Here is a 13,912-nt window from a genome sequence, read left to right as displayed (position 1 = left end):
GTTCCTCTTTCGATGGGGTTCTCCAAGCAAGAATACTAGAGAGAGTAGCTACTCCCTTCTCCAGGAGATCTTCCTGACCCAGGGGTTGAACCGGGATCTCCCACATTGCAGGCAGATACTCTACTGTCTGAGCCACCAGGGAAGCCCATAAAATAATTGGGCAGTGACTAAGTAGCATAATCTACATTGCTCAGGAAAGGAGTTGCAAAATGGGAGAAAAGGATTTAAAATGGGATAATGTCTAAATCCTTTCCAGCATCTGCTTCTTTAACTTTAATGCCTTTCTCCACTTTGGATTATTAAACATATATATTTGGATTGTAATATTAAATGCATTATTTGGCTTGAAGTATTATGAACAGTGTTGAGCACATACATGTTCAAAATATACAAGTCTCTTCCTGTTAACCACATCTCTGTCGTTTAGTGTTTTCAGTGGACAAAGGTTATAGTCACTATATAGAAGCTACCTGTAACAGTTCCTTAAGGGAAATTCCTATTTGTTTCAGTCTTGTCCTCAATGGCAGGGAGTCAGTGTTTGAAATATAGTGAGAAACTACTAACTACAGTTTGATCACATAGTACATTCTAACTACCCTCTTATTTTCACATATGTGGTTAGTTTGTAAAGTGTTCGATATTTTTAATCTCACTCTTGTTGAGCTCATCTTAGTGGTCAGTGCTGTACATCATCAGAAGGCAGTTACAATACTTTTGCCTCTTTTTTGGTTTACAGTTGAAATTGCAGCATCCAATGGCTGAGTCAGTTTCAGCTCTCTTAGTCCTGCCTCACTTTTTTTTCCCTCTTAAAGGCAACTACATCTTTTATTTACTTTCCCATTTGCTTTTTTCTAACTTTTGTTACAGAACTGTGCAAATGATAGAAGCAGAATTCTGCTGACTAATCAAACCCTTTATTCTTGCCTCATTTCTCAATGTCCAAACTGTTTTAGAAGCTTAAATTTTTATGTCATGTTTAATTAGCATGAGATATCATTTTATGGTACAGATTTAATACTTGATCCGTATCCTTAAAATGCTTGGTCTAATTTCTCAAAATATTAATTATGTACTATATAGTACATCCATCTCCTCCTCTGGCAAACAAATTTTATGTGTTTGGAGTGAAATTTTGTTTAAATTCCAAACAGTGGTTGATACATGATTTAGCATGAAAACTTATTTATGTGGCAATTGTAAGTGAATGTTTTATCTTGGCATTGGTTTAATGATAATGTTTGAATTGTTTCTTTAGTAGTCCCAGCCAAGCATTTTCTACTGCCATGGAGTTTATGAATTAGTGCCAATTGTATACCTAAATTTAAGATATTAAATATCATGTCTTTAAATGTACAGATACACTGTGGAGAATTATTGAAAGCTGGTAATGAGTTGAATATTCATTTATTTTCCCTCTAACCTTAAATGTTAGTTGAACTTAGAATTTCACTTTAATGACTATTTCACAAACTTTTTTAAGAGAGTCAATTATTTTAAACTTATTTCATTCTTTGATACCTGTCTTGAACTCTTGTTTTTACTTGGAGTTGGAGTTGAGAAAATTTTAAAAAGCGTCATCCATGATGCTATAGTGTAACATCTCAGTGAAATTTCAAGCCTTAGTTTTCATTAGTGCCAATGAGAACAGACTGGTTTGTAAGGTTTTTCCAGTGCTACAAAAGCTACAAAATTCTACTGCTAGAAAAACATAGCAAAATAAGAAAAAACTAATTTTATTTCAATCTTTATTGTTTATGATGAAAAATTGCTAGTTCCTTCTTCAGTAAGTAAAATTACTAACTTTTTTTAACTCTACCATAATTACAATTTTCAAATTCATCTGAAGTTTTAATATGTTAAGAATATTTGATATTTTAATGTAATGGTTAGTTTTGAACATGTAATAATTGAGTGAGGTAAATTAGTTAATCTGGAATGATTTAAAAAGCTCAAAATTATATCTTGCTGATTTTCTAAGTTGGGTAGAAACTTTAAGAAATAGAAAATACCTTTCTTTTTCTTCCTTATACTAAAAGAATTGCAGTTTGGGAATAATTTTACCATATTTTAATTTATAATTTAATTAACATACCATCATTAAAAAAAAGAAGCACCAAATATTAGTAAGTAATAGCTATTATAATAGAATGTCAGATAATGGGTAGGAACTATATGCTTCGTTTTTTAAAATGGTGTCATTTGCTGTAAAATATAGTAGGTTGGAGTCTTGCTGAATTTCGTCAAGGAGTTTCACAGAAAATTCTTTCCAACATTTGAGAAAAGAAATGAAAAGGTCTTTTTTGTCACAAAGATTCTCAAACCTGAAAAGATCTTTTCGTTTCTTTTCTCAAATGTTGGAAAGAATTTTTTGTTGGAAAGATATTCTTGTTATGGTTACTGAGATGAGACATAGGAAGAGAGATTTTTATAAATTATCTAGACCTTTTTTGGTCAAGTTATTGTTTTAACATTTAATGGAAAGCATCTGACGATGGAAATGGTGGAGAGGAAATTGGGGTTTGTGTTCGTTCTTTCAGTAAAGAAAAATTGGAAAATTACCAACAGTATAAGGAATATCATCAATAATTCATGTATTATAGTATCTCTTCTGGCTTCCCAAGTGGTTCAGTGGTAAAGAATCTGCCTGCCAATGCAGAAACAGCAAGAGACGTGGGTTCGATCCTTGGGTCGGGAAGATCCCCTGGAGTAGGAAATGGCAACCCACTTCAGTATTCTTGCCTGGAAAATTCCATGGACAGAGGGTTCTGGCAGGCTGTATAGTCCATGGGGTTGTAAAGAGTTGGATGTGACAGAGCACACAGTATCTTTTCTATTATTTTTCTTCAATGGGAGATAGCTTGGTTCCTGTATTTACTGAAGTATTTACTAAAATGAGTAATTTTCTCAGTTTTTTTCCTGGTGGATCCAAATCTTATGGATTTGTTCAGCTACCCAGTAATTTAGTTAAGACTTAATTCAGATTTTTTTTTCTGTGTTCTACATAAATGTACAGCTGATTTATTCTCCCTTTTTTTTTTGTTTTGTTTTAAAGGAACCTAGGTAAAAATGGCTTATCTAACAGTAGCATTTTATTGGATAAATGTCCGCCACCAAGACCACCATCTTCACCATACCCTCCCTTGCCAAAGGAAAAGTTGAATCCACCTACACCTAGTATTTATGTGAGTCTGAATTGACTGACTAGAAATAAATCAAACCAGTGTTTGCACCTACCTGTCTTTCGTAAGATCTTGCTTTAAATCAATATGGATGCCCTTTAGGAAACATTAAAATTATTGGTGGCAGCTTGAATGTTTCAGGGGAAAATGATGTATTCAAAAAGATTTTGTAATAGCATTTAAAACATGCCTTCTCAGATATTAACTGTAATTATATTACAGTAGCGTGAAATACTTTTTTACTACCCCCAATTTTTAACAGATTTAGGCGAAAACCACTTAAAAAGTAACTTTTTTGAAGTAAGCTGTGTTTTAAATCTGCATTTTACTAGTTGTAAGGACTTTAACATTCATTCTGTTTTATCCGTCTACCAAAAAAATATTTACCTTCCCCAAAAACAGCTGTTCGAGAATATAAAATGCGATGATAGATAATGTCATTAAAAGACTTAATAGATTATTTAGAACTGAGGATTAGTTTTACTTAATAGACATTTAGATATCTCATATAGGAAGTTGATAAGAGTTCAGTCAAAGCAACTCTTATTTATCTTTCTCCAAAATAGGTCCTCCTACCCCATTTCTTTCCATCTTCCCATTTCCCCACTTCTACCCCAAATGAAAAAATTTTACTGGTTTTAAACACTGATTTTTTTCTCTCTTTTATAATAAAGATCACATAACATAAAATTTATCATCTTAACCATTTTTAAGTGTATAGTTCAGTGGTGTTAAGTATATTCTTATTCTTTAAACCAGTTCTCCAGAACATTTTCATCTGGCAGATCTGAAGTTTAATACCCATTTAAAAAACAGCTCCCTCTTCCCTGGTCTCCCCAGCCCCTGGTAGCCATCACTCTGTTTTCTATTTGTGTGAATTTGGCTATGTTAGATACCTCATGTAAGTTAAATTATGCACAGTTTTTCTTTTTGTGACTGACTTATTTTCATTTAAAGTGTCTTCAAGATTCAACCACGATGTACCATGTGACAGGACTTTGTTCCCTTTTAAGGCTGAATAATATTTAAACCATTTTGATTTTGAAGTTTAAATTTTACCTCTCACGTGTTTTTTTCAAGATATAATGGACAAGAGAAATGTATGTGGTTACTATCTAATTCCAATTAGAATCAAAAGACATAGTGATAAAACACTATAAAATATAAAAAATAGAAGTAATGGCACATAGAATGCATTATTTATTTAAATTGTAAAAAATAATGAATGTGAATTTGGCATAATATTTTCTAAAAGGTCTACTTTATAGAGATCTAACAGTATATTTTAATTTTGCAGTTGGAAAATAAACGTGATGCTTTCTTTCCTCCATTACATCAATTTTGTACAAATCCAAACAACCCTGTTACAGTAATACGTGGCCTTGCTGGAGCTCTTAAGTTGGGTAAGCTTTAAATAAGAAAAAGGAAAAGTATATGTATTTCCTTTACTTCTATTAACTTCTAAAGCACTAGCAGAAACTTTTTTCTGTTCTTTTGTTGTAATTTTTTACATTTTCATTTTAATATTTTCCTGTCTGAGAGAGAGAAGGAGGGAGAGAGGGAGTATTACTTTTTTAATTCCGCTTTTATTTTCATGCTGTTATATAATTATGATTTAGGTTGACTAATAGAAATTTTTAATATAAGATTCAGGTAAAACTTGACATTACTATTAAGTACTGTAGCCTCTTAAATAGTTGTTCTCACTTTCAGAGATTGAATAAATGAGTGGATCTTCATTCCATGGCCCCTTAGTTTTTCTCCCTCTGTTGATGGCATGACAGTTAGGTCCAGGGCTTCAGAGTGTGCAGAGGCCCTAGTGTTTTAGGGGAATTAGATAAGAGTACCATGAAAAATAAAAGCACTTTAAAAAATATGATTCCAAATATATTTTTATTTATTAACTACATTTATTTATTTATGAAGACCTGGGACTTTTCTCTACCAAAACTTTGGTAGAAGCTAACAATGAACATATGGTGGAAGTGAGGACACAGTTGTTGCAGCCAGCAGATGAGAACTGGGATCCCACTGGAACAAAGAAAATCTGGCATTGTGAAAGTAATAGATCTCATACTACAATTGCTAAATATGCACAGTACCAGGCCTCCTCTTTCCAGGAATCATTGAGAGTAAGTATTTACTTACTGAAAATTATTTTATTTTTGAGATTGTTATTTTATTTTATACTATTTTGCTTTGAAAGGGAGCTTTTGTAAGCATCTCATTATTTTATTGTTACATAAAATAGTTTTTTATTATTCTTATTTTTATAACACACTTTATAAATGCTATCCAGTTCACTCTTACTACTAAGTCTAAGCAAACCTATGGGTTGATAAATACTGTAACTGTCTAGTGAGGTATGTCTGTTATTTCTGGGATATTTCTGTTTAAAGAGGTGTTTCTTAACCTTGGCATTATTCACATTTTGGGTTGGATAGTTCTTTGTTGTGGGGAGTTGCCCTGTGTATTGTAGAATATTTAGTAGCTTCCCTGGCCTCTCCCTGCTAGATGTCCATAGCACACCCCCTATTCCCTATTCCAGTTTTGACAATCAAAAACGTCTCCAGACATGCCAAATGTCCCCTGTGAGGCAGAATTATCCCTAATTGGGAACTGCTGATATTAGAGGATAAACTAAGCCTCAAGTTTGCTGTATGCTTGCAAAGTTCCTTGTCATATGCCTTCCCATTAAACTATCAGGTTAGTATTATCTGATATATAACTCTCCCAGGAAGCATTACCCATCTCAGTCTGAAAGAGAAAACTCCAAGAGAGGCATAAATTATTTCAAAATATACAGAAAATTAAGGAACAAAACTTTGAAAAATAATCAGGATTATTATTAAGATTCATAGGCCTTTCAGCAATGAAGCATTACTAAAATCCTTTAGGACTGAAATGAGAACTTCGTGAATTCTCCTACAAAGTGAACATAAAACATCCGTAAAAGTGACTTTATTAAATGTATTACTCAAACACTTATCTGTACTCAGTTGTTCTGTACATATCCCACAGCTGAAATTTAATATGTGCCTGCAAGTCTTTTATTTGCAATTCATTAGATTTGCTTCTCTCTGTTTAAAATTCTGCCCTGAGTTCACATTTTCAATCTAGGCAACATTTGTACCTGCTAATCATATGATTGTGTTCCTTTGTCACTACCACTCCCTATATCATATAGAGAAAGTCATCTAATAAAAACTATCCTGCAACTTATATGAGTTGCAGTAAATTTGTTGTTCATATAAATCTCTCTACTTCCAACTTCTGAGATACTTCAACTCCATGGTAGTATTATGGTCAGAAAAGAAATAGATAATAAGCAGGATTCAGAGATCATCAAGGAAATTTTTGGAAGAAGATGATGAGAGGCAGAGTATTTAAATAGAAATTGATCCATAATCAAAGAAACAATGGTTTTTGTATGTGCTTTGGAGACGTGAAAAATTTAATAAATGTTCATAAAGCATAACACATTTAAAGGGAGGGAGGCAGAAATGTCACTAAGTCAGAAATTGTAGAACAGAGGTAAAAAGATACCATGTCAGTGACAGGGAAATCAGAAATAATAGTAATATTTGCATAGAAAAGCTCTTGTATTTGTCCAACATTTAATTTACTTGCTAATGTAAGATGCACAAGCTGGAATCAAGATTGCCGGGAGAAATACCAATAACCTCAGACATGCAGATGACACCACCCTTATGGCAGAAAGTAAAGAGGAACTAAAAAGCCTCTTGATGAAAGTGAAAGTGGAGAGTGAAAAAGTTGGCTTAAAGCTCAACATTCAGAAAATGAAGATCTTGGCATCTAGTCCTATCACTTCATGGGAAATAGATGGGGAAACAGTGGAAACAGTGTCAGACTTTATTTTGGGGGGCTCCAGAATCACTGCAGATGGTGATTGCAGCCATGAAATTAAAAGATGCTTACTCCTTGGAAGAAAGGCTATGACCAACCTAGATAGCATATTCAAAAGCAGAGACATTACTTTGCCAACTAAGGTCCGTCTAGTCAAGGCTATGGTTTTTCCTATGGTCATGTATGGTTGTGAGAGTTGGACTGTGAAGAAGGCTGAGCACCGAAGAATTGATGCTTTTGAACTGTGGTGTTGGAGAAGACTCTGAGAGTCCCTTGGACTGCAAGGAGATCCAACCAGTCCATTCTGAAGGAGATCAGCGCTGGGTGTTCTTTGGAAGGAATGATGCTAAAGCTGAAACTCCAGTACTTTGGCCACCTCATGTGAAGAGTTGACTCATTGGAAAAGACTCTGATGCTGGGAGGGATTGGGGACGGGAGGAGAAGGGGACAACAGAGGATGAGCTGGCTGGCTGCATCATGGACTCGATGGACGTGAGTCTGAGTGAACTCTGGGAGTTGGTGATGGACAGGGAGGCCTGGCGTGCTGCGATTCATGGGGTCGCAAAGAGTCGGACATGACTGAGCGACTGAACTGAACTGAATGTTGTAAATGTTTATAATTCACATATAATTCATTTTGAGGGAAAAAAGATTTATCCCAGAAATAACACTCATATTTGTCCATAATAAAGAATAGAGAAAATCTTAACCTCTGCCTTTCCATATGCATTGCATACATATATAATTACACATACACACACACCTCTGTTAGTTGAGGAAATTTATAATCAAGGTTGCCATTTCTGGGTCTCTCAACCTAAGTTTCCTCTCTTGAAAGTGGGGAGGAATGGAGCAGGAACAAGAATCTCTAGTTATTCTCCTTATAGGAGAATATTAGTAAGGGAGACTATGTGGCTGGTGGAGGGGGTTAGATACCATGCCCAGTGAGTTTTGACTTTGCCTGGCTATTCTATTTAATGTGTTCTTTGAAGAAATTTTCATGTGAGAGAGGTCTGTAGAAACTTAGCTTCAATATTCCACCATTGATCTGTGTGTAAACTTTTCAGTTGTATGGTAAAAAGGTTGCACAATAAATACTAAGCTGCAATTCTTTTTGCTTAATCTACAGGAAGAGAATGAGAAAAGAAGTCACCATAAAGACCACTCAGATAATGAATCTACATCTTCAGATAAGTAAGTAATTTGTAATGTCCACTTAGTGTTTCTGTTTTAAAGGCATGTTTCTAATATTGTCTCTCTCTTTAAGTTCTGGGAGGAGAAGGAAAGGACCCTTTAAAACCATAAAGTTTGGGACCAACATTGACCTGTCTGATGACAAAAAGTAAGTCTTTCTAGTAGTGTTTCTGTTAACTGATGCAAAGAGGTGTCCTATTAGCATGACTGAGAATTGTCTCGTTTCCTCTTCTGTTTTGTTCCTTGTCATTTTTCTAAATTAATATGCAGGTTTTAGCCAAATCATTTATGCTAGGTTTTACAGTTATTTTCTTTGACTTAAAACTCTTGTATATATTTTCAAGACCCTTCTATATGTTGTTGCACAATCGTAAAATTATATAAAATATATTTGTAAAATAAAATCATACAACAATTATAAAAGTAAGGAAGTCAGTTTTTTTCTTTAATTTTAATGCTTTTTGTTAGGATGTTTTTTCTTTGCAAAGTTTAAAAATTTAAGTATTCCAGAGTTTTCCTATGCAGGAGTAAAATATTTATAGATTTGATTGTTTTTTTGGTTGGAACATAAGGTTCTTAAAGTTTTTTACTACACATATTTATAGCAGGGTTTCACTCGATTTGTTTTTTTATTGCAGGTGGAAATTGCAGCTACATGAGCTGACTAAACTTCCTGCTTTTGTGCGTGTTGTATCAGCAGGAAATCTTCTAAGCCACGTTGGTCATACCATACTGGGTATGAATACAGTTCAGCTATACATGAAAGTTCCAGGAAGCAGAACACCAGGTAACTTTTATGAACTAACAGTTGACACACAGATTGATCAAAATGTGAACCGTGCAAAAGAAAACTGGATTCTTTTCATTTATAATGAATGAAACTGGTAGAATTGTTTATATTACAAGATATTACTCTTGAACTGAGCTCAGATTATTATTTTTTCCCCCTTGGTAGTATCTTTTTTAAAATGTAATATCCCTGAAATAACAACAGTGTAATCTGAAAACTTGATCATTAGAGTATTCCTGGGAAAAGAAGTCCCTGTGACTTAACGACTATTATTCATCCCATCTACTGCAGAGTGGCAGGGTTACCCTAAACTTTTACCACAATCATGATAAGAAATATGTTTTATATTATGGCAGTGCAAAAAGTTTTTTAGAATAATACATTTTCTAATCCATTCCCTTCTATTTCGTATAACAAAGAAAGTATACGTTGCAATCCCCTTGTTGGATTGCAGTGTACAGTTTACAACAGCACTTGATGTGGAGACATTACTAGCCTCATCCTGGTGTCTAGTCCAGATTTCACCACCCACTAGGCTTGTCACTTTGACAAGTCACTTTTCTTCTCTGGGTCTTTTTTTTTTTACATTTGTAAAATGAAGTTACATTAGTTTTAGATTTAGAATTCTGTCCAGCACTAATATGTCATGTTTTTTGTGCTCCCTTTGATTGATATGAAATTTCAGAGGGTGATATTCAAAATATTTAACAATTAGAATGGGTGCTGGTGATCAAGAGTTTAGTTATACCAGTGCCTACAGGCTGCATATCATCCTCAGGTGTTTCTGTTTGCTCCTTGAAGTAGCCATGGTTTGAAGACCAGATTGCTTCATTCTTTATTACCTGTTCATTGAATTGTAGCTAAAAAAATTGTTTCAAGATAGGCCTATGCTTGCTTCTGGGTAAAGTAGGTCAGTAGTTCCCAGTTCTGGCTGCTCATTCGAATTTTCTAATAAGCTTGTAAAATATGTGTAGTTGACTAATATCTGGAGATTGAGAGCCGGGCATCCATGTTTAAAAAAAAAAAATAGAAGTTCTTCAGAGAATTACAGTATACAGCCAGGATTAATACCATTAGGCTGTAGTTTGTGTCCTCAGGCCATTGGAAGCCCAATTCTGTGATATTTTATGAATAGTTGAATAAAGTAGAAACAGTTCTGGAATAAATGGTAGAAGATCTATCTACTCTTCACTCTGTCATTTAGACACCAGTGTAAATGCTAAGCAAGTTATTTGAATTCTCTGTAGTTCATTTTTCTTATGTATGTTAAATTGGATTGATTCTATTAAAACTCATTTCAACTGAAATTTTCTCTCATCAATTTGAATTATTTTATGCAAATAGTATTCTTAAAGAATGCAGTTTTTCATTACAAATCAAGGGGGAAGAAAACTTGATAGATCACTTCTTTGTCAATTCTATCTAGAATGTTGGGGGTTTTTTGATTGGTTTGTATACAAGGTCTAGTTTTTCAAAATGTCCTATGGAACCTTAAAGAATTTTCTAAAGAATTCCCTTAAGGTAGTGCTATCCAAAAGAAATATAATGCAAGTCATATATATGACTTAAATAGACTTAAATGTGACTTACAATTTTATAGTAACATTAATGAAAAATGAAATTAATTTTATCCTAGTTATTTCCAAATAATCTTTTTAACATGTAATCAATACAAAATTAGTGAAACGGCCCCTTGAAATACAGTATACACTTTGCAGTTATTGCACGTCTCAGTTCACATTACCGTATCTTAAGTGGTTATTGTATTAGACAATTTAGTATTAGAAGAAATGTTAATTAGTTTGGTTCAGTGTTTTTAAATTGCTTTGAATACTTTTTCGTGGGACAAGCACTTTGTTTTTGGATTTACCTAGATAAATATGTTACCTGCGTTAATGGACTTTATGATAAGCCTATGTTCTAAACTGGAGATGCTCTCAGGTTCTACGCTAAAAGGTTTTTAGTTAGATGATGGGATCCCAACGTCTCTAATTTTAATTACAGCTTTGAGTCCATGCCATGAACACTTCTAGCCATCTACCTGTGATAAGAGACAGTAGTATTACAAGTACTATCTTCACATTATGCTGTGATACATAGAAGACTAGGGTGTTGTGTGCACAGTGTGTGGCAAGAGCAGCTACATTTTTATTAATTGAGGTGAAACTCATATAACAAAATTAAACCGTTTGATGAATGCAGTTCAGTGACATTGAATACAGTTACTATGGTGTGTAGTTCCAAGACATTTTCATTAGCCTGTAAGGAAACCCCATGCCCGTTAAGTAGTCATCCCATTTCCCCCTTCCTCTTAGCCCCTGACAACATCTAGTCTCTTCTTTCTATCCGTATAGTGTTACTTGTTCTGGATGTTTTGTGTGAATGGAATCATACAGTATATTGCCTTTTGTGTCTGGCTTCTTTCACTTAGCATGTTTTTGAGGTTCATCCATACTGTATCAGGTTCAATTTTTATGGCCAAATAATATTCCACCATATGGATATAAAACAATTTATTTCAGTCATCAGTTGAGGGGCATTTAGGATGTTTACTTTTTAGCTGTTTTGGATACAGTGTTTCATGTATTCATGTACAAGAATTTGTTTGAATACTTATTTATACTTCTTTTGATTATATACCTAGAATTAGAATTGCTGGGTCATATGACAATTCTATTTTTAACTTTTTGAAGATTTTGAAACTGCTTTCCACAACAGCTACACCATTTTACATTCCTGACAGCAGTGTACAAAGGTTCCAATTTTTCTTCCACATCCTTGTGTACATTGCTTATTTTCCATTTTTTTCTTATAGCTGACCCAGCAGATTTGACTTTAAGTGTGTGTGTGTATGGTTTTAATTTTCATGTGCTTGTTGGCCATTTGTATATCTACTCTGGGGAAAATGTCTGTCTCTAGTTCCTTCTTAATTTTTTAATTGAGTTGTTTGCCCCTTTGTTGTTGAGTTGTAAGAGTTCTTTATATAGTCTGGATATTAATTCTTTATCAGATACATGATTTGCAGTATTTCCTCACATTTTTTAGGTTATTATTTCATTCTCTTGATAGTGTCCATTTATGTACAAAAGTTTTTAAATTTTAATGGTTTAATATTTTTCTTTCATCACATGCTTTTGGTGTCATATTTAAGAAACCATTGCAAAATCCAAAATTGTAAAGAATTTGTGTCTGTGTTTTCTTCTTAGATTTTTATAGTTCTTAGATTTAGGTCTTTGATCCATTTTGAGTTAGCTTTTTGTGTATAGTATGAGCCAGGGGTCCAATAGTATTCTTTTACATATAGCTAACCTGTTTTCCCAGCACCATTTGTTGGAAAAACTATTTTTTTCTTCTATCAAATGACCTTGACACCCTTTTTGAAAATCAATTGACCATAGATGTATGGATTTAATTCTGGAATCTTGATTCTGTTCCATTGATTTTTATCTCCATTTTTATTCCAATACCACATGGGTTTGATTCCCTTTGAGGTAATTTTTAAAATTGGGAAGTGTGAGTCCTCAACTTAGTCCTTTATCTCTTCATAGAGCTTTGAGTTACTGTCTTATATTCTTTCATTTCAGTCTGAAAAACTGTAGCATTTCTTATAGAGCAGACTAACTAAATTTTCCTTTGGTTCTGAAGAATAGTTTTGCCAGATTTTTAGTTCAGTTTTTTGATTAAGTTTTTCTTTCTCTTCAGCAACATAAATATGTTAAGCTATAGCTTCCTGGACCCCATGGTTTCCGTTATGAAAAGAGCTATTTTGTTGACAATCCTGTTTATGTCACAGTCACTTCTCTTCTCTTGCTTTCTAGATTTTCTTTGCCTTTGTACAGTATTATTATCTTAGAATAAATATTTTTGAATTTATCTTACTTAGAATTCCCTGAGCTTCTTGGATATGGAGATTCATGTCTTTTGTCACATTTGGGAAGTTTTTTACTATCATTTCTTCAAATATTCTTACTGCCCCTTTCTCTTCTTCTTCTGGGACGCCTACAATGCACGTGCATGCTCGTGTCCCACGGGTCTCCTAGGGTCTGTGGGTTTTTTTTTTTTTTTCCCATTGTGTTCTTTCTTCTCCTCAGAATATATAGTTTCATTTGACCTGTCTATAAATTTACTAATTCTTTATCCTGGTCACATCTACTGAACTGAATTCATTTCAGTTACTGTTTTTTTCAGCTTCAAAGTTTTATCTCATTCCTTATTATTATTTGCATTTCTTCATTGATAATCACAGAAAACTACACAAAAAAAACACAATCACAGAAAACTAACCAAACTGATCACATGGACCACAGCCTTGTCTAACTCAATGAAACTATTAGCTATATATACCACGTAGGGCCACCCAAGACGGACGGGTCATGGTGGAGAGTTCTGAAAAAACGTGGTTCCCTGGAGAAGGGAATGGCAAACCACTTTTGTATTTTTGCCTTGAGAACCCCATGAACAGTATGAAAAGGCAAAAAGATAGGACACTGAAAGATGAACTCCCCAGGTCGGTAGGTGCCCAAAATGCTACTAGAGATCAGTGGAGAAATAACTCCAGAAAGAGTGAAGAGATGGAGCCAAAGCAAAAACAACACCCAGTTGTGGTTGTGACAGGTGATGGAAGTAAAGTCTGATGCTGTAAAGCACAATATTGCATAGTAACCTGGAATATTAGGTCCATGAATCAAGGCAAATTGGAAGTGGTCAAACAGGAGATGGCAAGAGTGACATCGACATTTTAGGAATCAGTGAACTAAAATGGACGGGACTGGATGAATTTAACTTAGATGCCCATTATATCTGCTACTGTGAGCAGGAATCCCTTAGAAGAAATGGAGTAGCCATTAGGAGAAGGGGACGACAGAGAATGAGATGGTTGCAT

The 13,912-nt window shown here is 34.1% G+C and overlaps 1 protein-coding gene across 6 annotated transcripts in view; it reads left to right on the top strand.

Annotated features, from left to right (window-relative positions):
• Positions 1–13,912, top strand: part of KDM6A (lysine demethylase 6A) — a 176,585-nt gene that overhangs the window by 139,315 nt on the left and 23,358 nt on the right. For all 6 annotated transcript variants that reach the window (XM_052663511.1, XM_052663509.1, XM_052663514.1 and 3 more), the window contains 6 exons: positions 3,053–3,182; positions 4,477–4,582; positions 5,106–5,311; positions 8,176–8,240; positions 8,314–8,388; positions 8,879–9,027. In XM_052663511.1, coding sequence (XP_052519471.1) covers positions 3,053–3,182; positions 4,477–4,582; positions 5,106–5,311; positions 8,176–8,240; positions 8,314–8,388; positions 8,879–9,027 — 731 coding nt within the window. The remainder of the gene's footprint in view (positions 1–3,052; positions 3,183–4,476; positions 4,583–5,105; positions 5,312–8,175; positions 8,241–8,313; positions 8,389–8,878; positions 9,028–13,912) is intronic.

Source organism: Budorcas taxicolor, chromosome X (genome assembly GCF_023091745.1).
Source record: "Budorcas taxicolor isolate Tak-1 chromosome X, Takin1.1, whole genome shotgun sequence".
Classification (NCBI taxonomy): domain Eukaryota; kingdom Metazoa; phylum Chordata; class Mammalia; order Artiodactyla; family Bovidae; genus Budorcas; species Budorcas taxicolor.
This window is presented reverse-complemented; position numbering and strand designations above follow the sequence as displayed.